Here is a 27,204-nt window from a genome sequence, read left to right on the forward strand (position 1 = left end):
ACTTTAACACAATTTTATATTATTGCACATAACTGAATTTATTGTTAATTGAATCAATTTTCTTTATTACTAATAAAACAATAATAAACCTAACATATTTATCCTTGTAAACCAATATTTTGTCCTTGGTGTAGGCCTAATATTATTCCACTAATCTCTAAAACTTTTGGGTTAAGGAAAGTGAATATTTGAAAAATTCATTGAATAATGTTGATATTTACTTACAGCTAGCTTTTTTACCTCTTTCTTCGACTTTTTAAGAACACATATTGATGCTCTCCAACTTTTCACCTATAAAATTTTGCATCAGATTAGCCAATTCTCAGATGCTGCGCATTTTATAGTGGCAAAATGTGCTTTTTTCAAAAGGTGTGAAAAATTGCTGTTTTCTTATGTAACGTTTCTATATGAAAATTTAACCACATAGCAAAGTTCTGATAATCACTGCAGAATTTAATGCTTCACATTCCTGGTAACCATGGTTTTTTCGATTAAACAGTTAGCTTTGAAGTAATTTGGAAAAACCCAGGAAAAGTACAAAATTTTGTTGATTTTCTTTTCATCGAAGTTGAAGCTTCAATCCACACAGGCCGTGTGTGTGTGTGTGTGTGTGTGTGTGTGTGTGTGTGTGTGTGTGTGTGTGTGTATTTTGTATTGCAGGAGGAGATTTTAATGGGTCTCTTTGTGACTCAATATCTAATCTATATGGCGAGTATAAATCTATTTTTTTTCGATATTGCTGTTATTTCATTTTGAACTTTCTATTGTTTGACTATTTTTCTTTTTTTCTGTCAAGTACAAAAAGTTCTCAGTTATGCTTTATATTTTCAAATCACTGTCTCATTACTGTAGCTAAACATTATGAGAGAAATCCATCACATTGTTTGAACCATGAGATTTGAAAAATAGATATTTTACTTAAATAACTGATATTTTGATTTGAGAGCATATTCAGATTCCATTATTTTGTCATCACATCATACACACTACATATAATGAGAATTTAAAAAGTTGTAACAAGAGAATGCTGGCTATTTGTATATGAAGTACTGCAAACGATTCACATGACCACCACTACAAGGACAGGGGTTTTCAAAATGAATATACAGGTTTTAAGGTTTTGTAGCATTTGTTACTTTCAACTTACAATTATAAATAATATATCAAATGAAAGAGCAATTCGAACAGGTTTTCTTGTAAATGTTCAAAGCAAGCAGTGTGTGTCACACCTTGAGTCAATAGGAGAGTTCTTCCCAGTGTGGAGTCACTGACGCAACAATGCTGATACTAATGTCAGGTAGATCAGCTGGTAGTAGAGACATATACACATGATAATTTATGAAATACCTAAGCTAAAAATCACATAGCTTCAGCGCAATCATGTACTGAGTTATGCCACTGAGTCAGCACACCATCTTCCTGCCAAATGAAGTTCTCTGGTTCAGTGTTTTCCAACTGAGGAAAGAGCCACAGTTCTGGCACATCAAGATAAGAAACACCAGTTACAGTTCCTTCATTGAAAAGAAAAGACCCATAAACTTTCCACCGAGATATGGCACAAAAACAATTCAATTTAGAGGAGTCTTGTTGCAATTGTACCATTTTGTTGGGATCTGTTGACCCCCATATACATACATGATGTGTGTTTGCATTTCCACTTAGGTGTAATGTGTATTATCATTGAAGACAGCACAATCCAGAAAATCTTTATCATCATGCGGCACCATTTTGTTTGCAATGTTGGCATGTAAACCACAGTCTGTAGGCTTTAGAGCTTGTAAAAACTGCAAATGATAAGGATGTGGTTGTAAGCATCTCCTTGAAAGTGCCCACACAAACGTCACTGGAATTGCTAATTCACAACTAGCCTTCTGAATTGATTTCTTGGGGCTGTGTGTGAAAGACCCTCACTCGTACAACAAGTTCTTCAGTAACTCTTAGTCATTCCACACACTTTCCTTTGCATGCAGGCATACAAACAAAACTTTTTGAGTTGCTCCTTCATTTGATGTATTACTTATAATTGTAAGTCAAATATAATAAATGCGTGAAGCCTTAAAATCTATATATTCATTCTGGAACACCCTGTACTTACTCCTGCTACTTAAACACTGTATACACTCTGCACGATTTTAACAAAGTTAAAAGAATAACACACATGTTAAATACATATTTAAAAATCAATTAACTTCAGTTTCTGAATGTTTTTTAAACCAAGAGATAATAAAAAAATTCACTGATGCACCTGTATCACTAAGTGAGTCATATCTTAGTAATATTATTTCATCATATTAGTTTTCTGCAATACTTACAAGATGGTGCTGGTTTTGTGTATTCTACTATTTCAATTTTATTTTCCTTTTCAAACTTTACATTGTCTGGTTTCTTCAATTTATTGCTTTTTGGGTAACCAGTTTTTATTTCAGCTGTAACTAATGAGCACAACACAAATTACTTATTTGGTTATCTGTTGATTATCAGGTGACAAATTTTCAAAGTAAGAATTAATGTTCTAAATAGGTGCACTAATGAATAATACAAAGCTAAACACAATTACTTTGACTTTTACGTTACTTTACTAAGTGTAAAAGCAATACACCTGTATAGTTAAGGAAGAATGAAAGTGCAGCTCTCTCATTGTGTACAAAGATGGGTGAGAATACCACAATATACATTTTCTCTAAATCAGAAAGCCAAGCTACCTGGTACAAAGTCACCAACCAGTTTATTTAAGACCTCATAAAAACTGAAGAACGATCTAGACAGCCATTTACACGATACAGCTTACCGTATCTGAATTCTCAAACTATCAACTCTCTCTCTCTCTCTCTCTCTCTCTCTCTCTCTCTCTCTCTCTCTCTCTCCCCCACCCTCCCTCCCCTCACCACTCTATTAAAAAAAAAAGAAGTTGTATACAATACGAGATTTCCAATGTTTCTGACTGTTTGTCACACTTTTTTGGAGGTGCTAAAACTTTCATAATTTCAGAAGTTTTCCTTTTTGAGCTTGGCTGCACAAAGTCATGTCAAGCAGTCATTTGAGGGTGTTTAACAGCTTTCAACAAGGAAATTATCAGATACTAAGTTTTAGTATAAAAGTTGGCCATGATCTCGTTGAATGAACTGCCACAGCACAGTAACCAACATGATGGTCACATAGGGGATGAAATTAGAAGCTTTTGCTTTACTGGGCATATCAGGATCTTAGAAAAGCAAATAGTGAAGTCCTAAATATCTATCACAAACATGGAATTCACTGTGCTGTTTATGGTATGCAGAAATATGAGATCCCAGTTTGTCTGACTGTGTAATTAAATCATTATGAAAATCTACAACTTGGCAACTGCATAACTCAATTGTCCACATTATGTAATTAAAGTAGAAAATTACCTACAAGAATAGAATTCTTTTCCTTGGTTTTCTAGTTACAACAGATCTGAGTATTAACAGGACTTTGGTGACTTCCATCAGGACAACCATTTGTATAGTGGTGAGAGACAGTCAAAGCTGCTTAGCAATTTGGCATTCCTAGAGTATTTTCTAAATAAAGTTAGATCCAACTTAGTTGTGGTTAAACAGTGTACCACCAGACATTGGTTATGACAAGCAGCTCCAGGTAATTATGCATGAAATTGCAAAAGCCTAGTTTATCACTCACAACTGACATCACACGAAAACCTAGAAAATTTTATTCAAGACCATCGCCTTACAAATTATGTTCCGAAACTATGAACCAAAATTCATATTAACTCACTGCTCCCAAAATTCTATCAACACCAAAGCCCAATTATAACTACCTGTGTATTCTCTGCATGATGCATCTGTCTTGGTAGGCTTTTTGTCATCCGACAGTTTGTCGCCTCTTGGCTGGTGCTGTGTTCCGTTCACTGATGAGAGTGGAGGCCTTTCATTTGGTGTGGCAGATCTACTGCTACAGGTTGTGCAGAGTCCACTATGCCAATTTTCACATTTACAATGCTGAACATCATATTTGATGAGTTTTTTCAAATCTGGTGAGAAAAAGAAATTGCGTAAAATCAATCACTGATGAAAGCTCAAACTAGTATTAAGTACTGAAAATTAATACCTATAATTCGTCTGAAATATTTCATAGACAACACTCTAATCAGTTTCTGATTTAAGGAGTACTAAAAGAATACACAAAATTTTTGTCTTTAAGTTCCAAGTGTTATCCCATACTGGAAAGGAACTTTCATTTACAATGATATAATGATACATCACCGATAAAGAAAGCGAAATAAGTTTAATGTCAGTCTATATCAAATATACGTAAGTCCAGTAATGAAATATCTTGGTTGGCATAATTTAATGATTGCACTAAACAAGAAAGAAACTAAATACTGAGAAAAATGTTTCACTCTAGGCAGAGTATTTGCTATGCTGATTATGTGTGACAAAGTAAAACTATGTTTTAGGCCAGGATTAAAATCTAAATCCATATATTACACAGACAGTGTGCTGTGCAAATTAAGTCACCTGGGCATGTCTTTTAGACTGACAAAGCTCAAATTTTTCACTTTTCTTCTAAACTCTATCTGCCTCCCCATGGTGCTCTGATATCTGCACCTCAGAGAAAGGATTTAGTGGCGAGTTTGGTCAATCCAAGGCCTTCAAAGTTGAAGAAATTTCTCCCTCAGCAACAACTCTAGGGCTTCTCTCTTGGAGGTGTGATATCTCAAGCACCATAGCAGCACCTCTGCTGAGTTTGGGAGGAAAGAGGAGGAATCGACTGGAAGTAAAATCAGGAAAAGGTTTGTTTCACGACAATATGATACGAGAGAAGTTCCTTTCAACTCTTACTCTTTCTGTACATACATAATACATGACTACTTTTTTATATATTATTAAATATTTCTTCAGTGTGGCTGAATGATTTTTGCATATTCATTGTAGATGGCAACTGTTGGATAGGAATCAGTATGCTTACTTCTCCACACTCAAGACAACCTTAGCAGACTAGGGTTGAGAATAATCACGTTTTTATTTTCAGAACAGCAACTATGTGGACAGAAAAAGATTTATGAAGGCAGCTACAGTTTGCAAATAATGTAAGATAAAGTAAATGGCTCATACATAGGAGTACTAAAAAGCATTTAGTTTATTGGGCAATAGGGTTGGTTTTGGCAAAAATATGTAAAACTCGAATTTTACATTTAAATTTACAAGCTTCCGTGCAACTTCTTTGAAGGATAAGCATCTAGAGAAAGGGCAGTGTTGCTACTAAAGCGATTAGTAGGGTAATGTTGGCAGCCATCGCCCTGATGATGATGGGAACATAGGGTGTATGTTAGTATCAGGTTATCAGAAACCCAAAATGCACAATGTATTTGAAAAAACATGAATTATAATCAAAGAAGTTAACAAGATATTCATTGCAGCAATGAATTTGTAGTGCATTAATCACAGTGAAAGTGACATTTCAAACTAATGATTGACATGTAATCTATGATTACTGACTGTCTTCTGAATGATTACTTTAATTGTTTGGTAAACAAAACAAAGATCCTCGTTATTATTATGGCTGACTCCACTAAAGCATTGTCAACCTATGTGCCACTGAGGGAAAGGGCCCTGGCTGGCACTGCTCTTTTTTAGACTTCAGCCTGATAACAGCTTAGGAACACTGAGAAAAAAGGTTTAATCTGCAGATGCTGACTATCTTAAGAAAGGTTTGTATACAAAAGAGCCACTTTATTTCAGAGAAGCGAAGATTGGCATTAATGGATAGTCCGGTCACATTTATGTTACCACCTGTCAGAAGCCTGAATGACCACATTTTGCAGTGCACACATGCAGGAAGAGTGTGAATGAGGTTCTGGAAGATACTGACAGGGATGTGGAGCCATGCTGACTCCATTGTCATGGCCAGCTAAGCTAGGTTTCTCGGCTGAGGGTCCCTGACGTGAACAGCCCAATCAAAGTGGTCCCAGAAATTCTCGACTGGGGTTAAATCTGGGGAGTTTGGTGGCTAGTGGAGTGTGGTTAAATCATCCTGGTGCTGTTCAAATCATGCTGTTATAATGCCCTAGCTGTGTGACACATTGCATTGTCTTGCTGGTATGTGCCATTGCGCCAAAAAAAAAAAAAAAAACCACCATATAGGGTGGATATTGTCTGAAGAACAGGTGCACAATTTTATTGATCCACTGCATCGCCCAGAATGATGAAAAGGCCACAAAAATGTTCCCCTGATCATACCACTCCCTCCTCTGGCCTGGAGCCTTACGGCAATTACTGCAGAGCCATACACACTAACAGCCACATGTGATTCATCTGAAAAGGCCACTTGGTGAATGTCCAGTTGCGTTATTGGTGTGCAAATTTCAGCCTTTGCCGCCAATGAACAGCAGTCAGCATGGGTGGATGAACCAGGTGCCCCACTGCAGAGGCCCATACACAGCAATGTTTGCTGACTAGTTATTGAGGAGACACTGTTGGTAGTCCCTTGGTTCATCTGTGCAGTCAGTTGCTCCACAGTTGCACATCTATTCACCAAACACACACACACACACACACACACACACACACACACACACACACACACACACACTCTGCAGCTGTTGTTCATCCCGTCATCTACAGCCTGAGGTGTACCAAAGTAGCCTCAGCATCAGTTTTGGATAGCACCCTTTTCCCATGCACAGTATACTTTAACCACAGCAGCAAGCAATTTACAAACTTAAGCCATTTCGGAAATGCTTCCATCTTTGGCCCAAAAGCCACTTATCATACGATTTGGATGTCAGATAAATTGCTCCATTTGAGCATTACAACAATGACTGCATTGTTTTGTGTCCCCCCCCCCCCCTACTCGACACACTTCATACATCCTCCACTCCTGGTACTGCTACCTGCTGTCTGTCAGTGGTTATTGCAGACTGATGTCAAACTTAGGCAGTGGTCACATTAATGTGAATGGACCATGTGAATTGTTCATTCACCCTGCACTATCTGCAAAGGCCGCCCGGAGGGAGGGAGGGTACATACTAGTGAAACATCTTACACGTGCATCATTTGTGGGCTGGGCCACCAGGTCTACTACAGACCGACAATTTGTTGTCTGGACCTTCTGCAGGAGTAGTATCTCACACAGCACTGATGCCTACAAAAAGAGCATCTCTACAGCCAAGAGAGACACACAGAGGACAACGCAAACAGCTAGTCCCCACACTCAAGAATTAGGTCAACACAGGAACAGTAGCTAGGCTGCTTATGAAGCCAGAGTTTTGAGCAAGCGATATTCATCATCAAACAACCGTAAGATATCAAATATGGGTTTAGAATTTATTAAAATATTTTAGAAAACAAGAAGCCACAAAATTAAGGTCTGAAAATAGAAGAAACTCTTTTTACTTGAATCTTTTACTCTCATTACAGTTAGCAATACGAGGATTGGCTGAAAAATAACACCTCTACCTTCGCTACTCTTCAACAGTTGGCAGCATAGGTATGCGGCAGGTACAAGCTTGTTGCATAGCCACAGGGTTCCGGGTTTGATTCCAGGCAGGGTCAAGGAATTTCACCTGCCTCGAGATGACTGGGTGTTTGTGTTGTCCTTATCATTTCATCATCATCTACAGCTCCAGTTGGCAGGAAGTCTTAGCACTGAATGGTTGTGTTGTTACACTGTAAAGTATGGAACTCTGTGCACACGGTCAGTCAATGCAATTTAAGCAATGTGCAGTCATTGAATTCTTGACAGCAGAAGGTGTCACCCCAAAGGAGATTCATCACACCGTGAAAGCAGTTTATGGTGATAGTGTTGATGTGAGTACTGTGTGTTGTTGGGCAAGTAAGTTTAAAGATGTTGAGGCGGGAACATCTGACCTGCGTGACAAAGAAAGAGTTGGACATCCTACGACAGCAACCACTGAGTTTCACAAGCAAAATGTCGACAGATTGATTCCGGATGATCGACTTATCACTTAGAGAGAAATTGCAAGCATATTTGGCATTTCACAAGAACGTGTGGATCAAATTATTGCTTTACTTGACTATCGGAAGATCTGTGCACGACGGGTAACTCGGATGCTGACTCCTGAAATGAAAGCGCACAGACTTAAAATTTGCGAGGAACTCCTCTTGCATTATAAGAATGAAGGTGACTCCTCTCTACATTCAATTGTGACAGGAGGCGAAATGTGGGTACACCGTTACGACCCGGACACAAAACGTCAGTCTATGGAATATCGACACAAAGACTCTCCCCAGAAAAAGAAATTCCAGAAGCAGCCCTCAGCTGGAAAAATCATGGCCACAGTATTTTCTGGGACACAGATAGTGTTACCCATGTTGATTTCCTTGACTGTGGAACGACAATAAATTCAGCATGTTACGTCAGAATGTTGCGAACTCAAACAACGGCAAACAAGGGTCTGCAAGGAAAAGAGAAATGTTTTCCTGCAGTATGACAATGCCAAACCACACACTTCATGTGTCATCACAGCAGAACTCCAGAGACTGAATCTCACCACCGTACAGCATCCTCCATACAGTCCAGATTTGGCACTATCTGACTTCCATCTGTTCCCGATAATGAAAGACGATCTGCGGGGACATCATTATGCTTTTGATAAAGACATTGACAGAACTGTGAGTCTGCGGTTGCGGAAACAGTGTGTCGACTTCTTCCATGATGGTTTCAGAAAACTTTTTCATCGTTGGCAGAAATGTATCCAATTGGCTGGTGATTATGTGGAAAAGTGAATATTGGTAATTAAAGATCACATTCTAATGATTACTTCTGCATTTGATTTATTAAAGTATTCCCATCCAAACCCTATTAATGAAGGTGGAGGCATTACTTTTCATTCACCCCTTGTAATTACTCTGTCACATGACAGTAGTATCAGCTTATGTCAAATCAACCAATGAACTTGCTCATGACATCTCTCAGATTTTTTCAACTTTTTGTGTGGTAATGTTAGCAGTGGTGGCTACTGTTCAAAACCATTTGTTGAACCCATCCAGTACCTCACAGAGAAAGGAGAATATAGCATTTTCAGCAGTCAAACAACTTCTAAAGCCGAACTGTACATTTGCTAGCAAATCGTGTGATATAAAATGATCAATTATCCTTACATACACAGCCTTTTCAATAACTTTAGCAAACACTGATGGCATAGAGAGAGGTCTAAACTTGCCTACATCATCCCTTTCTCCCTTTTTATAAAGCGGCTTTACTACTGACTACTTTAATCGTTCAGGGAACTGACCATTCCTAAAAGAAAAATTAGAAATATGGATAAATACAGGGCTACCATGTGCGGCACAGCACTTTAATATTCTGCTAGGCACTCCATCATAACCATGTAACAACTTCAAGGCAGGTAGTCAGGGAGATTGGTTGACTATGAGCGTCATCCCGTACAAGCAGCATGACTCCCCCATGAGATGGACTGCCGGCCTCGGTGGGGAGGTCAGAATGTACCGGAAAAAATGCGAGAGCTCAAAGAGGTTGTGAGAACACAATTTATTTCCTGGAGGCAGAGAACAAGCGGACACTGTGATTCTAAGAGCAGCTATAAATCCTCTTTGTTTGATTGAAGGCCACAAACATTCCATTGAAGGCGAGTCATAACAAGGATAGGGGAGGAGGGAAAATGAAGGGGTGTCATGACTACTGATTGCCAGCCTTGAAAGACTCACTGCTACAGAGTGCCGAGGCTGGAGGATCCTGCTCCATGAGATCGACAGAGGCGTCGGCATTCTGCCTCTGTCAGTCTGATGAGTTCAGGGCAGAAAAAATGGTTGGCAATGTGCACCAGTAACACGGAGGTCAGTCAGGCAATACCGTCAAACAGGATCTCCGAGTCAGCAAAGGAGAAGACCATTTGCCTTTGACTTCTTGGAGACTTTCCGGCTGGCAGAGGAAGACTCAGATGTTTGTTGACTGAGGAACGTAGGAAGTCTTCACGGGAATATTCCTTCTGACCTTTCTGGCCTGCAGGTTGTGTAGCAGGTGACTTCACTCCACAAGACGAATGTTTGGTGGCTCGTTGCACAGCTGAATGAGGAGACGGCGTTACTACCATGACACTGGGTGATTTCACAACCAGAATGCTGAATTTAAGGTCAAATGTCTGCATGGCCATGTAATTCATGTAGTTAGATGTAGCAAGAACAGTACTGGTTTGGTTTGCTACTAGCCAATAATTTGCAAGTGACTGGGTAAGGTACCTTTTCCCTCACCCAGATTTCCTGGACAGCCCGCTCGTCGAGATACATAGGACAATCTCGAGAGGCAGTGGCATGGTCGCCATTGCTGTTGATAAAGCGGGGAGGAGGAGGTAGACAATCACCCTAGTATACATCCCTACCATGGGTTTTACATTTGGCAGGGTGTCGACAAGATATTCGAGTGTTGTTGAAACGATGACACTGGTAGCAGCCCATCGGGTTCGGACTGTACTGTCAGACTGTGATAACTACATAGACTGCTTTGATCTTTGATGAAAGCACAACTATCAAAGGTGAGAAAAAGTGTGTGTGTGGGCACTAAGGATGCATCTACCTTTTTAATCACCTGATGGACGGTAATGACACCCTGATCAGAGAGGTATGTTTGGATTTCTGCCTCGCTCAGCCCATCAAGCAGCCTAGAGTAAATAACACCGCAGGAAGAATTCAGAGTTCTATTGGCCTAAACACGAACAGGACAGCTGTGGAGAAGTGAAGAGGCAAGCAGTTGTGCTTCAGAATCAGAAGTAGTCTCCAAGTGCAAAGTGCTATTGCTTAAACAAGAGCAGGATTTCACAGGGCTGGCAATTGCATCAACACCTTTCTGACTGAGAAAGGAGTTTACCGTTGCAAAGGACTGACCGTCTTCAGTACGTGAAACCATGAGAAACTCCGGTGCAGTTGGGAGTGTCTTTGAATCAGCGGCTTCATTCAGTTTACGTTTGGTAGACATGGACTGCGAAGATGATGACTGACTGGGTCATTGCGAGAAAATTCCCCATGATTGCCAACGTCTCCGATGGCATGCTCCTTCCAACTGGGGGCTCTCCTCAGAGGGGGGCTCACCCGCCTTAGGTGATTGTTCACACATAGGTCACACCTCCGGAACACCTGACAGAGGGACCAACCGGTAATTTGGGAATGTAGCAGCTCAGGAAATCACCCCTCCCTGGGGCTGGGCTGTACCAGGGAGTATATGTGAACCCTACCTGTCGACCCGGAGGTGGGAATTAAGCGTTACCCAGTCACCTGTTATACATAAGACACATGGTCTGGCCTTTAGGAGTGCACAAGGAGGAAGGAGGAAGAAGGAAAAGAGGAGCCTCAAATGCCAAAGATGAGGAAGGAGAGGAAAAGGTGATTGAAGAAAGGAAAAACAAAATGAAAAACAGTGGTGAGACTGTTCTAGTGTCAGCTACTGTAAATGTGGAACACATTCCCAAAAACATCCAAGATATGTTCCCAAGGGAGGAGGAAAGGAATAGCTAGAGGATACACATGCAGCATGGAAGGGAAAAGATGCTGCAAAGGCTGGGGTCCCGTGGTAGGCAAGCACGAACCTGCCAAAGAGAGTTGAGCCCCCTGTGGGGTTGCTAAAGTGTGTGGGATCCATACCAAATAGGAGTAACAGGGGATACTGAACATGACAGAGAACAGCAGCATGAATGGTCACAGGCTTCTTTGATCAATATGAGGGTGTCACAGAGATACTGAATGAACTGAACTGGAAGACTTGAAGATAGATGTAAACCATCTCGAGAAAGTCTTCTTGCAAAATTTGAAGAACGGGCTTTAAATGATAACTCTAGGAATATACTACAACCCCCCTATGTATCGCTCACATAGGGATCATGGGGATAAGATTAGAATAATTACTGCATGCAAAGAGGCAGCCATTCTTCCCACACTCCATATGTGAATGCAACAGGAAGCAACCCTAAGAACTGGTACAATGGGACGTACTCACTGCCATTCACCTCACGGTGGTTTGCAGAGTGTAGATGTAGATAAGGGGACACTCTTGTGACACTGAGGGCTCTGCATGTGATGGGGGCTGTCCCTCTAACAGCTGGTCCACACCCAATCCATTATTTGTTACCCCTAAAACAGGAAATAAGATGCAGCATAAAATGTGGCTAATAGCATCTAAAGGCAATTAGAACAGAGCAAGAGAATGGTAACTGAGCCAGCTGGCAAAGATAATAGGATCAAGGACACCCCCCCTCCCTCCAGACCAAGCATGCACCAGGAGACGCAGCAATACCAACCACCCTGCCCCCGCCACAAAAGTCATTTAACATGTTGTATCTGAGAATAAACATCACTTTCACAGAGAAAACAGAGAATTCAACAGAGGTAAAGAATCTGTAAAAACATGCATAGTATGAGGAGCCAGGAGGAGACATTCCACCAGGATAAGCTACTACCTGTAAGGCCTCACAATCACAATGTGGGGGACATTAGTTACATAAAACTATGGGCTGATCTACGACCAATGTGAATGCAACATAGATGATGTCTTGCTTCTGGGAGGAATGGAACGAGAAGTGCCACACAGCAGTAGTCTCCTTCATGGTGTGGAGCAGACCACCAGACATTCCTAGTGAGAGGTGGTCTTATCTGCACCCGCAAATCCAGACCTGTGACCATCAAAGTAAACGTTGGGATAGTAATCACTTCTCTAGCCAGATGATAAGTCAGTTCATTCCTTGGGATATCCACATGATTTGGGACCCAACATCATAACTTGGATAACCTGATTATCAATCAACCACAGCCTTAAGCCACATTGTGAGATTGGTCAAAAGCCTCTAGCAGCCCCAGCCACTGGAACATTTATCATATAATTCGGTGAGATAGACAGTAAAGGATAGGATGATAACTTCAACTTGTCTTTTATGAATTTGAAAGATAGCCAGCTAAGAAGAGGAGGAGTATGCAGTTGCAAAGTGGGTCTTGAGGCAATTCATAAGACCTGATGCACAAAGGAGGAGACCAGGGGCAATTTTTGATCTTTAGCAACCCAGTAAACTATGGAGATTGGCCCATACCTGGGATGAAGAGTTATAGGCTCCCAAGGAGGAGATGCACTCCTAGCATTTCATCTTATTGCATTTAATCAAATAGTGAGTCTTAGCATGGAGCCACTTAAAAGTGATGAAGATTGTCCGTGAGATCTGTCACTTGAGACACTGCAGGGTCCTTTGACAATCCTAAATACCTGTTGCAATGGCTTTGGTCTACTATGGCACTGGCCAATGGTGGAATGGGCCTTTCGAGGGTACTACAGTTCCAGTGGTGGGGGTGATCACGAAGGAGGTCTCCCACAACCTCATGAATGCAATCTGACAGGGGGCAAAGGTTATGGCAGAGGTGTACAACTGTCAGTTGGCGATTCGAAGACCCCACTGCAAGTATCTGTCAGGTGGTGACAAGGAAATAACAGAAAGCAGCCACTGTCAAAAAGATTGTCGTACAGTGACCACTGTGGCGAAGCCACTAGATTGGGGGAAGAGGCTGTAAGGCCAACAGCCAAAAAGGAGTCATGGGCAGCATCAAAGTGAGTATGAGTACCACCACCGAGGAGAGAGCAATCAAGATCGGAAAGAAGCTGCTCAACCAGACAGTCTCTACGAGAGAGATACTTCCTCACAGTGAGTTGGTGCACAATTTAAAGCCCAACTAAGAGAAAAGGAGGTGATGGAGAGAGAATTGTTGGATTAAGGGGATATCGCAAGGTAGGTACGTGCACTGCACGGAAATAAACATTACAAATAAGGTTCACAGCGCTCTTTTGCACTCTTACAGGTACTGCTTCCAATATTGTACGGGGGGAGGGTGCGGCAAGGGGGAAGGGGAATTCACTCACTGAAGGGAGGGGGGGGGGGGGGGGGGGCGAATTCATTCACTGACGATATCTCTGCAAAACAATGAACATATACTTCTGGGGCCAGTACACTTCTGACAAAATGCACAGTAACCTCAAAGAGATGGAAAATGATAATTATTTGTGTTTCTTGGACAGCAACACAGATTGATTGTAGTTCTGGTAGATAGCATTGCAGTCCACCGGACCATCACGGTAAGTGTGCCTTGGCTATGTGTGAAGGGGTAGGAGGACAGGTCACACTACAGGGTCATTGTCTCTCTCAGGTGGGTGTGGAACAACATCAATGAATGAAATTTTCACTCTATAGCAGAGTGTGCACTGATATGAAACTTCCTGGCAGATCAAAACTGTGTGCTGGACCGAGACTCTAACTCGGGACCTTTGCCTTTCACGGGCAAGTGCTCTACCAACTGAGCTACCCAAGTATGAGTCACGCCCCGTCCTCACAGCTTTACTTCTGCCAGTACCTTGTCTCCTACCTTCCAAACTTTACAGAAGCTCTCCTGCGAACCTTGCAGAACTAGCACTCCTGAAAGAAAGGATATTGCGGAGACATGGCTAAGCCACAGCCTGGGGGATGTTTCTAGAATGACATTTTCACTCTACAGCGGAGTGTGCGCTGATATGAAACTTCCTGGCAGATTAAAACTGTGTGCCGGGCCGAGACTCGAACTCGGGACCTTTGCCTTTTGTGGGCAATTGCTCTACCAACTGAGCTACCCAAATTTCTAGAATGAAATTTTCACTCTACAGCTTAGTGTGCGCTGATATGAAACTTCCTGGCAGATTAAAACTGTGTGCCGGACCGAGACTCAAGACTCGAACTCGGGACTGGTACTGGTAGAAGTAAAGCTGTGAGGACGGGGCGTGAGTCGTACTTGGGTAGCTCAGCTGGTAGAGCACTTGCCCGCAAAAGGCAAAAGTCCCGAGTTCGAGTCTTGAGTCTCGGTCCGGCACACAGTTTTAATCTGCCAGGAAGTTTCATATCAGCGCACACTAAGCTGTAGAGTGAAAATTTCATTCTAGAAATTTGGGTAGCTCAGTTGGTAGAGCAATTGCCCACAAAAGGCAAAGGTCCCGAGTTCGAGTCTCGGCCCGGCACACAGTTTTAATCTGCCAGGAAGTTTCATATCAGCGCACACTAAGCTGTAGAGTGAAAATTTCATTCTAGAAATTTGGGTAGCTCAGTTGGTAGAGCAATTGCCCACAAAAGGCAAAGGTCCCGAGTTCGAGTCTCGGCCCGGCACACAGTTTTAATCTGCCAGGAAGTTTCATATCAGCGCACACTCCGCTGTAGAGTGAAAATGTCATTCTAGAAACATCCCCCAGGCTGTGGCTTAGCCATGTCTCCGCAATATCCTTTCTTTCAGGAGTGCTAGTTCTGCAAGGTTCGCAGGAGAGCTTCTGTAAAGTTTGGAAGGTAGGAGACGAGGTACTGGCAGAAGTAAAGCTCTGAGGACGGGGCATGAGTCGTGCTTGGGTAGCTCAGTTGGTAGAGCACTTGCCCGCGAAAGGCAAAGGTCCTAAGTTCGAGTCTCGGTCCGGCACACAGTTTTAATCTGCCAGGAAGTTTCAACATCAATGAATACTGGTTCTGAGTCTAACGATGTGGCAGGATCTAGCACCTACAGGCGCTCCAGATTGGTTGGTTGGTTTAAAAGAGGGGGGAATGGACCAAACTACAAGATCATCGGTCCCTTGTTCCCAATCAAACAACGCCACAAGTGTGAGAGTAAAACAGACGAGACATATAAGACAAAACGGGAAGAAATGAAAGACCACAAGAATGAAGGAAAGGCAACAAACACTGAAAGGAACATAAGAAGACATGAAAACAACAGAGAGATGCAAGAAACAGTTAGAAGAGAGTAAAACAAGGGAGCAGATTACAGTGGCTGGCCGAGCACGAAAATAAAGGAAAAGCCAGCCACCCTGCAACACATTAAAACCTCCACCCTAAAAGCACTAGGGTGGAGAACACATTGGGACAAAGGACATGTGCTAGAACTCAGATCGAATGATATAACCCACCCTCATGGATGAAAGGTAAAACCAAATCAGCCAATGAGGCGTTGTCTGTTAAAATCAATGATAACGAGTCCAGCAACCGAAGATGAAGTCGCAGGGCAGGCAAAAAAGGGTAGATCAGAAAAATATGGACCACTGTCAACCGGGCGCTGCACCAACACAGGTGGGTCTTCACAGTGCAGGAGGTAGCCGTAGGTCACCCAGGCATGGCCAATGCGGCATCGGCAGAGAACCAAGGAGTCCCTGCGAGAGGCCCTCATCGAGGACTTCCACACATTCATGGTCCCCTTAATGGCTCGCAGTTTCTTGTGCGTATTGAGATCTTGCCATTCCGTCTCCCAAAGCTGATCTTGCCTATCAGCAAGTTCATTTCCTGGGATTCCAATGTGACGAGGGGTCCAGATGAACACCACTGAACGACTGAACTGTTCCAGGACATAGATGGACTCCTGGATGGACGCTACCAAAGGATGACGAGGGTAGCACTGGTCTATAGTTTTCAGGCTGCTCAAGGAGTCAGTTACTCCCCAGGGCATGAACGGAGATACTGAATTGCACGAGAAATGGCCACCAGCTCTGCACTGAATACGCTGCATCCATCGGGTAAGGAATGCTGTTCAATATGGCCGCCATGCATGTAGGCAAAGCCAACGCGACCATCAGCCATCGAGCTGTTAGTGTAAACCACTTCAGATCCCCGGAACATGTCAAGAATCGAGAGGAAGTGACAGCGGAGAGCTGCAGGTTAACGGAGTCCTTAGGGCCATGTGAAAAGTCCAGACGAAGCTGCGGCCAAGTTGTACACCATGGAGGCGTATGTGAATGGACCACAAGTAGAGGTGGTAAAAGGAAGGACTCCAGTTTGGAGAGAAGGGACTGCCCTCGAACCGCATTCGTTAACCCCAACCTGGACCGCTGATGCAGGAGATGGTCTGCCGCAGGCGGGAAAAGCAGACGGTAATTCGAATGTTCAGGAGCACTGCGAATGTGTGCTGCATAACTGGCAAACAGTTGTGTGCGTCTATGCAATGGAAGGACCCCAGCCTCCACCAGTATGCTGGTCACCGGACTCATCCTAAAAGCTCCTGTTGCTAGTTGAACCCCGCAATGGTGCACAGGGTCGAGTAAATGCAACGCTGAGGGCACTGCCGAACCATAAACCACACTCCCATAGTCAATTCGGGATTGGACAAGGGCTCTGTAGAGCTGCAGCAGCGTACAGTGATCTGCAACCAAACTGGTGTTGCTCAGGCAACAGAGGGCATTTAGTGCTGCCAGCACTTCTACTTAAGCTGACAAAAATGAGGAAGCCAAGCCAATCGAGTGCCAAAAACCAGTCCTAAGAACTGATATGTCTCCACTATAGTGAGTGGATCGTCATCAAGGTAAAGTTCTGGGCCCGGATGAACAGTACGATGCCGACAGAAGTGCATGACACACGACTTTGCAGCTGAAAACTGGAAGCGGTGGGCTAGAGCCCATGACTGCACCTTGTGGATGGCTCCCTGTACGTGACACGCAGCAACACCAGTAATGGAGCAGCAGTAAGAAATGCAGAAGTCGTCTGCATACAGAGAAGGTGAGACGGAGGAACCAACAGCTACTGCTAGACCGTTATTGGCCACTAAAAATAGAGAGACACTCAATACAGAGCCCTTCAGGACTGCATTCTCCTGAATATGGATGGAACTACGGAAGGCGCCAACTTGGACACAGAAAGTACGGAACGACAGGAAGTTTTGGAAAAAAATCAGGAGTGGACAATGTGGCAAGGATATGATGTCACCAGGTCGTGTCGTACGCTTTACGTAAGTAAAAAAAGACGGCAACCAGGTTTTACCATATGGAAAATGCTGTTCAGATGGCAGACTCGAGGGACACAAGATTATCAGTGGTAGAGTGACCCTGGCGGAAGCCACCCTGACATGGAGACAGTAGGCCACATGACTCCAGGACCCAACCTAACCACTGACATACCATACATTACAGCAGCTTACAAAGAACACTGGTGAGGCTGATGGGCCGATAGCTATCCACATCAAGCAGGTTTTTACCAGATTTGAGCACCGGAATGATGGTGCTCCCCCGCCATTGCAATGGAAAGATGCCATCGCATCAGATCCAGTTGAAGATGACAAGGAGATGCTGCTTGTAGTCAGATGGGCGATGTTTAATCATCTGGCTTTGGATCCAATCAGGCCCAGGAGTTGTGTCGGGGCAATGTGCAAGGGCACTGAGAAGGTCCCACTAGGTAAATGGGGCGTTATAGGATTCACTGTGGCGTGTAGTGAATGAGAGGTCATTCCCTTCCAGCCGCCGTTTGAGAGTGCGACGCAGAGGCTTGGGCAAAGTGCTCAGCTAAACGCTCGGCAATCGCGTTTGCTTCTGTAGATAACACGCCATTTATGGTAACACCGGGAACACCTGTTGGGGGTCTGGTACCCGAAAAGAATGTGTGGTGGCCCCAGTATTTAAGAGGCAGAGGTCGAACAGAGACAGTACAGTATCAACATCACTACCTCGGCCAGTAAGCACAGTGCCACCCCACAAGGGGTAATGGGCATTAAAATCTCCCAAAAGTAGGAAAGGTTTACGGAGTTGATCATTCAGTGCAGCTAATACATTCAGGGGTACTGCACCATCTGGAGGAAGATACACATTGCAGACAGTTATTTCCTGCATTGTCCTTATTCTGACAGCCACAGCTTCAAGAGGGGTTTCAAGGGGGCACAGGTTTACTACAGACTGAGTTTAGACATAAACGGAAACTCCACCTGACACTCGATTATAGTCACTATGGTTCCTGCAATATCCCTTATAGCCGTGGAGGGCTTGGGTCCGCATTGCCAGGAACCAGGTTTCCTGGAGGTCAATGCAGATAACAGGTGTAAAGCTTAACGGTTGCCATAGCTCAGCCAGGCGGTCGAAAAAACCGCCACAATTCCACTAGAGGATGATGTCACCGTGAGACTGGGAAAACATGGAACATTCAATGAGACAGTTTACACCTCCAAGTCACCTGCTGCCACCAACTTATTGCCTGAGCAGTCTATATCCACTGTGTCTGAGCGTCTGGCGAGATCTAGGTCCTCAGCGGACGCCAGAATCTCCACCCCATCCTCAGACACGGAGCTTGTAGGTAGTGGTGGTGTGGGTGCCACAGCAATTTCCTTGGTCTTAGGGGTCTTCTTTTTGGACTTATCTCACTGCTGCTTGGGTTTCTCTGGTTGGGAGAACTTCACTGGCTCAGACTCTTCTCCGGTTTAGAAGTGGGGACAGGCGTCCCCCATGGTTGGGGGTGGGAGGGGGTGGGGGGTGTTTCTTCTGAAGTAGGTGGTGCGGGAGCAACAGGGAGGGAAATGCCCCCCACAATCAAGGGGGCAGGTGTAGTCTTCCGGCTCTGAAAGGTGACTGGGGTTGGCGGAGCTGATGGTGTTAGAACTGCTGTAGCGGCAGAGTAAGACGATGTCACACATACACGATGCAGGCATTCAAATCTTCTCTTAGCCTCAGTGTAGGTCAGTGAGTCCAGGGTCTTGTACTCCACGATTTTCCTTTCTTTCTGGATGATGATGAGTTGGGTTGAGGGGGCGCTCGACATCACGGTCATCAGCGCCCTGACGAAAAATCAACATGAAATCTCATGGGTGGGGACGAAGGCTGTCCCCACATGCAGAGCAGTTTATAACGTACTAAAGTCTGCTGCCCTTCCCCACCAGTTTAGGGATGAGGCCTGACAGTTCATAAAATTTCACCACTCTGTTAACACTGGTATCAGTATCTGCAAGGACGGTGGGCAGATTTCCAGCAACACCAAGGGCTGCCCTATTATCAGTATAAAGAACACGCTTAGCCACAATATGCTGAACTGAAAGCAACACGCCACAAACTTCACAGAAAGGTGGATCCTCCCCCCGGAGGAGGAAGCTATGTGTGAAAGGGCTAAGCCCGATACACAGTCTGGTAAGCAAAACCTCCTTCCAGCGGCGAGGCTGACATGAAGTCCGCCAAGCTTTTGTGGTCAGTTTGAGTGACCGCAGTTTGTTGTTCGACACCTGCAACCATTCAGTCTCCCACTGACTCATGATGCATCTCTCAGAAAATGAGATAAGGGCGTGCAACAGGATGGACAGCACTATCACAACATGCTTCCTTGGCAGCTTTATCAGCCCGGTCGTTACCCTGTATCCCAACGTGGCCAGGTACACAGCAAAAGATCACCTTGTCACGACGTTGGAGCCACTGTAAGCAGTCATGGATGAGCTGAATGAGCAGGTCTACCAGATACATTTGGTGAAGCGCTTGCAGTGCACTAAGAAAGTCAGTACAGACAAGAAAACTCATACGGTGATGCCTGTGAACCCTCTCCAGTGCCATTAGAATGCCATATAACTCTGCATCATAATTTGCAAATTGTTCTGGAAGATGCACTTTAAAAACCCTATCCGGGAAAACCACAAACGAACCAAGAACATTCCCCTGCTGGGACCCATCTGCATAAATAATGATAAAACTACGGTACATACTTAAAATAGACGAAAACAAAGTTGTAAAAACCATATCTGCAGTACAATTTTTCGGGTACTGCGTCAAGCTTAAAATCACTTTGGGCCTCTGAAAACACCGAGGTGGCAGTGCGTTCCATCCCTGGGTGTGTATTTTCATGCCCAAGAGATCCAGGCCATAGCATGTATACCAAATGGCTGGGTCGCGTGGGGGTGATTCCTGAATAGTCGTTCGAAGGCGGGTTGGATGACTGAACTAAATGCCAATGACTGGTGTGACAGAGAATTTCAGCGCCTGTCGAGCCAAAAGGATGTGTCGCCGAATCCAGAGTGGTGGTTCACCAGCCTCTGCACACAGACTCTGAACTGAGCTGGTCCGAAAGGCTCCAGTCGATATCTGAATGCCCACATGGTGGACTGCATCTAACATCCGGAGATAGGAAGGACGGGCCGTATCCATAAACCACGCTGCCATAGTCTAAGCGTGATTAAACAAATGCCCTATAAAACTGTAGGAGGCGGGACCCGTCAGCTCCCTATGTTTTTCTGCCAAGGCATTTCAAAATGTTCAACAACCGGAAGGTTTCCAGCCTCCTAATGGTCAGTTGTAGCTGCCTCGTCGTCGTAAGATCAGAGGAAGAGTAGAAGATTGCAAAGACATCCACAAACAAAGAGCATTTGACTGCAGAGGAAATGTCACTGATAGCGATGGCAAACAATGTAACACTGAGGACACTGCCCTGGGGCACACCATTCTCCGCAACATAGCAATCAGATACGGCATCACCAATGCGAAACGAAAATGCCTGTCCTCGAGAAAGGGTTGGATCAGAAGCGGCAGGCATCCACGTAGTTCCCATTCATGAAGTTGACAAAGGGTGTTGTGCCTCCAAGTAGTGTCATATGCTTTTTGAGGTCAAAAAAACACACAAACTAAATGGTTCCTGTGTAAGAAGGACTCTTGTATCACCGTCTCCATTAGAACTAAGTTGTCAAGAGTGGAACGGTAGCGCCTCAAACCACACTGGGAGCGGCTCAGGTAACCTCGGGATTCGAGCAGCCAGACGAGGTGGCAGTTGACCATGCGTTCAAGAGTCTTACCCATACAACTAGTAAGGGCGACACTCCAATAACTGTTAGGGGCGCTCCGGTCCTTACCTGTTTTCCAGAATGGAATTAAGATTGCCTCCTTCCAAGTCATGGGGTACTGTCCAACAAACCAAATCTGATCAAAACATGAGAGGAGCTGACCTTTTGCTTCAAGACACAGATGACGAAGCATGGTATAATGGATCTCATCAGGTCCTGGAGCAGTGTCTTTGGCTGCAGATAAAGCTGATTCCAGTTCCCACATGGAGAATGGAAGGTTGTAGACTACTTCACTAAACAAGAAAAAATTGAGCTTTCTCATCTCTGCAGTCTGACAGAATACCTGAACAGCAGGAGCTTGTCTGGATGACTTAGTAACAGTAAAGAAGTGCTCAGCTAAAACGTGAGCCATCTCTTCTGGTGTGTCCACCAAGACCCCATTATTTGACAAGGCTGTAAGGGGATGTGGACTACTCTTGCCTGAAAATCGTCTTATTGATTCCCAAACATGCGCAGCGTAGGTGGACCGATTAATGGAAGTCATGAATTCCCTCCAGGAAGCCCTCTTCCATTCTTTGATCACTCACCTCGCATGTGCTCTCGCAGACCTGAAGACATGAAGATTGTCTGTAGTTGGACACCATTTGAAGTTCCGAAGAGCTGTCCGTCTGGCCCTGATTGCCAATCCACAGTCATCATTCCACCACGGTACAGGCCGTCATCCGAGGTGGTTAGTAGACCTGGGGATGGACTCTGCAGCAGCCCTTTGGATCTATATATGGGCCACTGTCTCTTATGCACAATCCTTTCGTTCAAAAATAGCCTGTCGACTGTATTGTAACCAATTTGCCCTTTGTATTGTGGGCATTGAAGTCCCCCACAAGAAGGAATGGGCGCGGGAGTGCCTGGAAGAGGTCTGCCAGTGCGTCTGCATCCAAAGTGTCATTGGGGGGGGGGGGGGGGGGGGGGGGGCACGTACGAAGAACACTCTGTGATAGTAAATGGTGAGAAAACTTTCACAGCAATTGCTTGGATGGTCGTGGCAAGAGGGACAGCAGAGGAGTGGTACCTGTCATCAAGAAAAATAGCCACTCCACCTTTAACCCTGCCTACAGTAGTATCGTCTTTCCTGTATATGTGGTAGCCCCGTAATGTACGTACGAAGAACACTCTGTGATAGTAAATGGTGAGAAAACTTTCACAGCAATTGCTTGGATGGTCGTGGCAAGAGGGACAGCAGAGGAGTGGTACCTGTCATCAAGAAAAATAGCCACTCCACCTTTAACCCTGCCTACAGTAGTATCGTCTTTCCTGTATATGTGGTAGCCCCGTAATGTAGGTGTATCTGTGACTTTAAAATACATTTCTTGTAAGCAGATGCAGAATGGTTTATCCTCGACCAGCAGCTGCAATTCTCCCAAATGTGAGCAATATCCATTCAAATTCCACTGCAGCACGGAAGTCCCTATGGAAGCCATTGATTAGTGATGGTGATTCTTTCCTTTCTCCCTCGTAGGCGGTGATTTACCGGGGAGGTCAGGGGGAACATTAGCCGGTTCTGCGTTCTCTAGTTCTTCTGATTGAAAGTCCATATCTTCAAGAGCATAGTCACCATCAGAAAGGGAGAGCGCTCGTCGATCCGAAGGCTTACCTACCGCTTTCTTGGACTTGGAACTACTTTTAGAAGAACATTTTTCTTTACTGTCAGGAGGAGGAGGAGGAGGAGGCTGCCTGGGTTGCTGGGATGGCTTAGGTGGCTTCTGAAGTTGGGGAGTGGTATGTGGCTTAGGTGGTAAGTCTATTGCTGACGGCTTCTGAGCGACATCAGTTGCAAATGGAGAGTCCCCCCCCCCCCACAGGTACAGCGACAAGTGCATGTGCTTGTACTTCTTTACCTGTGGTCTGAGTTTGTGTGAAGGCATCACACTTAGCTATTGGTGTTTTAAGGGCTGATGCAAAAGAAGTTGCAAAAACCACTCTAAATTGGCACGCAGCTCATTGTCAAACTGCAAAAGAAGGTCCCTGTGAAATATGATACCCTGGACCATATTTAAGCTCTTATGAGGCGCAATGGTTACAGAAACATGCCCCAGATTGTCACAAGCGAGTAACGTCTGTGACTGGACAGAGGATGCGGTTTTTATCAAGACTGAGCCATATCTCATTTTAGACAATCCCTCCACCTCCCCAAACTTGTCCTCTAAACGTTCAACAAAAAACTGAGGCTTCATTGTCATGAAAGAGTCCACATCAGCTCTGATTCGCACAAGGTACTGGGGTGAATAAGATCTGCTGCCATTCTTAAGCTGACGTTCCTCCCATGGTGTGGCCAGGGAGGGGAACAATTTGGGGTCTTACTTCGGTGCGTTGAATTGAGCTCGTGAACGCTCAGACTGTTGGTGGTTCACCACCAGCAAGAGATGGACTATGCTTCATCGCGTGTAATCTGCCCTGATGCCACCCACTCTGACCAGGGGCCCTCCCCGCAGGCGCCACCCAGCTGCAGCAAAGGCCACCTGGCAAGATGGCCATTGCCGGGAGTCCCGATGCCCCAGAGGGATGGGCATCTTTCCCTTGGCATACATGGGGAGTTAATGGTGAAGGCATCAGCAGAGCGATCCCTGTGTGGTCAGGGGGCTACAACCAACAGGGTTCATGGTGGCCCCACCACAATGGACTGGCTACCGTCCTGGATATCAGGTGCAAAGAAGTCCATGGTCATCATCAACGCAGATAGCAACACTGCATCGTGCAAGGTGGAAAATGCACCCAGGAAGGTGTCCTCACCCAAGAGATGGAGAATGAGTGGGACTGAAATGCACAACAAGAAAGTGGGCTAAAGATCTCAATGCATGATGGACATGATACACCACGTAAGGCACCCTTCCCCAATTTGCTCGCTCTTCGGGAAAATTTTGAAAAGTGGAGGTCAAACCCTATACAGGGGACCATCACATAAAGGTCGAAACGTGAGAGACTCCTTTTAGTCACCTCTTACGACAGGCAGGAATATCTCGGGCCTATTCTAACCCCCGGACCCATAGGGGGGAGGTGCTCTAGAGTATCTTTCTCTCAAGAATTATTGTTTTACCCTTTCACAACTTTTCATGGCCGATAAACTTGTCAGGGCTCGTCCACAGTGAGAGTAGAAACAGAAGAGCAGGCAGCCCTGGGACCCAATGTCGGTGGCTCCAGCAGTACTGACTGCTGTCAGGTTGCCGATCTGTGGGTTTTTGGGGTAGATGCTGGAGGAGAATGCTGCTTCTCCCATCAGGTACAGGGAGTGGTTCACAAAGATGGTGCTGCAGGAATCATATGAAGGACTTATCTCCATTGTTAAGTGTATCTGTGCAGATACCCCAGAGATCGATACTGAGGGAGTTAATACACCAGTTATTGCCAATGACCTGGCTACAGTAACGGCGGAAGTCAGTATCACAGACTGAATGTATATGATCATAATTTTTCTGAGCTTCAAAATATGAGAAATGATTGTGACCTTCAGTTCATGAAATTTGCATTCCTTGAGTAGGGTAGCATATTTCGGGGATCGAGTCACATGGTCTTTCCTGCAATAGATGCAGATGGGTGGTATCGCATATGGTGAAATTTTAATGAAGTAGCCAGCCACAATCTCCACAAACTGGGTCATGTGTACACCAGGGGAATACATGCTCTAAGCACTGGCATTCAAAGCACCGCATTTGGTGTGGGAAATACAGCTACACATCACAGTGGTAAATTCAGATTTTGACCTCTTCTGGAAGCAAATTCACCTCAAAATCAAGAGTGAATGTACTGGAGTCATCCTTGTATGGTGGGTGCCTGATGTACACTATGTGATCAAAAGTATCTGGACACACACAAAAACATAAGATTTTCATATTAGGTGCATTGTGATGCCACCTACTGCCAGGTACTCCATATCAGTGACCTCTGTAATCATTAGACGTCATGAGAACAGAATGGGGCACTCTGCAGAACACTCAGACTTCGAACATGGTCAGGTGATACTGGGTGCCACTTGTGTCATACGTCGTATCAGAGATTTTCACACTCCTAAACATCCCTAGGTCCACTGTTTCTGATGTGATAGTGAAGTGGAAACATGAAGGGACACGTACAGCACAAAAGAGTACAGGCTGACCTCGTCTATTGACTGACAGAGACCACCGACAGCTAAAGAGGGTCGTAATGTGTAATAGGAAGACATCCATCCAGACCATCACACAGGAATTCCAAACTGCATTAGGACACACTGCAAGTACTATGACAGTTAGGCGAGAGGCGAGAAAACTTTGATTTCATGATCGAGCGACTGCTCATAAGCCACACATCACACTGGTAAATGCCAAACGACGCCTCACTTGGACGACCTAACATTGGAAAAACGCTGTGTGGTGTGACTAATCACGGTACACAATGTGGCAATCTGATGGCACGGTGCGGGTATGGCAAATGCCCGATGGACGTCATCTACCAGCATGTGTAGTGCCAACAATAAAATTCGGAGGCAGTGGTGTTATGGTGTGGTCATGTTTTTCATGGAGGGGGCTTGCACCCCTTGTCGTTTCGTGTGGCACTATCACAGCACAGGCCTACATTGATGTTTTAAGCACCTTCTTGCTTCCCAATGCTGAAGAGCAATTTGGGGATGGCACCTGCATTGTTCAACATGATCAAGCACTTTTTCATAATGCACGGCCTGTGGCGAAGTGGTTACGTGACAATAACATCCCTGTAATGGACTGCCCTGCACAGAGTCCTGAACTGCATCCTACAGAACACCTTTGGAATGTTTGGAATGCCAACTTCGTGCCAGGCCTCATCGACAACATTGATATTTCAGTGCAGTACTCCGTAAAGAATGGGATGCCATTCCCCAAGAAACCTTAAAGCATCTGATTGAATGTTTGACTGCGAGAGTGGAAGCTGTCATCAATGCTAAGGGTGGGCCAACATCACATTGAATTCCAGCATTACACATGGAGGGCGCCACGAACTTTTAAGTCATTTTCAGTGTCCACATACTTTTGATCACATAGTGTGTATGACATATGAAGTGGATTCCTCACCTCTTCCAGTATTCGCCTAGTTCTTCAACTGTCTGCTGCGGTAGGCCCTTGTCAAAAATTAATCCTTATAGCATGCTTAGGTTTTTCTGGGGTGTTATTGTAACAAATACACCACTAAGTTGTTTAAAAGAGGGTAACACTTTCTGGGTAGGATTTGCTGTTTTAATTACTGTAAGACGGAATCACTTCACAATTGAATAAGTGAAGAGAGTTTGCCAAATGTATTTTCAACAATCTACACAAAGAACATTGGCTTGGTAGAGAGAGGGACCCTCCATCTGTCCAAGTGGAAACTAAAAACTGAGGGGAGTAAGTCTCTACATAAATTGTTTGGTTTTCTTTTTCCATCCAGGGCATGGCCAAGGAGAGAAAATTTCTGGGATCATAATGATATGCACTGAGCTGAAATCAGGCCTCATGGCCACTGACTGCTAACTCTGGTTGATCCATGATGATAAATATCTACCATAATGCCACTTACTGTGTTTTACAGACTATAAGATGCTCCTCAATTTTTGAGTAATTTTTTTAAATAACATTTGTACCAATTTTTTATTAGGTTGCAAAGCCAGACTAAAAAAAATTCTTGGTTTATAAAACCAAACTGACGTTTTTTTAAAATCCTCAAAAATCATCAG

General features: G+C 44.5%; 1 protein-coding gene across 3 annotated transcripts in view; it reads right to left on the reverse strand.

The window, feature by feature from the left end:
* LOC124619566 overlaps nucleotides 1-27,204 on the reverse strand; it is a 68,501-nt gene that overhangs the window by 35,694 nt on the left and 5,603 nt on the right. For all 3 annotated transcript variants that reach the window (XM_047146056.1, XM_047146054.1, XM_047146055.1), the window contains exons 2-3: nucleotides 3,797-4,009; nucleotides 2,313-2,432 (exon numbers count right to left, since the gene is read on the reverse strand). In XM_047146056.1, the coding sequence (XP_047002012.1) occupies nucleotides 2,313-2,432; nucleotides 3,797-4,009 (333 nt within the window). The remainder of the gene's footprint in view (nucleotides 1-2,312; nucleotides 2,433-3,796; nucleotides 4,010-27,204) is intronic.

This window comes from Schistocerca americana, chromosome 6 (genome assembly GCF_021461395.2).
Source record: "Schistocerca americana isolate TAMUIC-IGC-003095 chromosome 6, iqSchAmer2.1, whole genome shotgun sequence".
Taxonomy (NCBI): domain Eukaryota; kingdom Metazoa; phylum Arthropoda; class Insecta; order Orthoptera; family Acrididae; genus Schistocerca; species Schistocerca americana.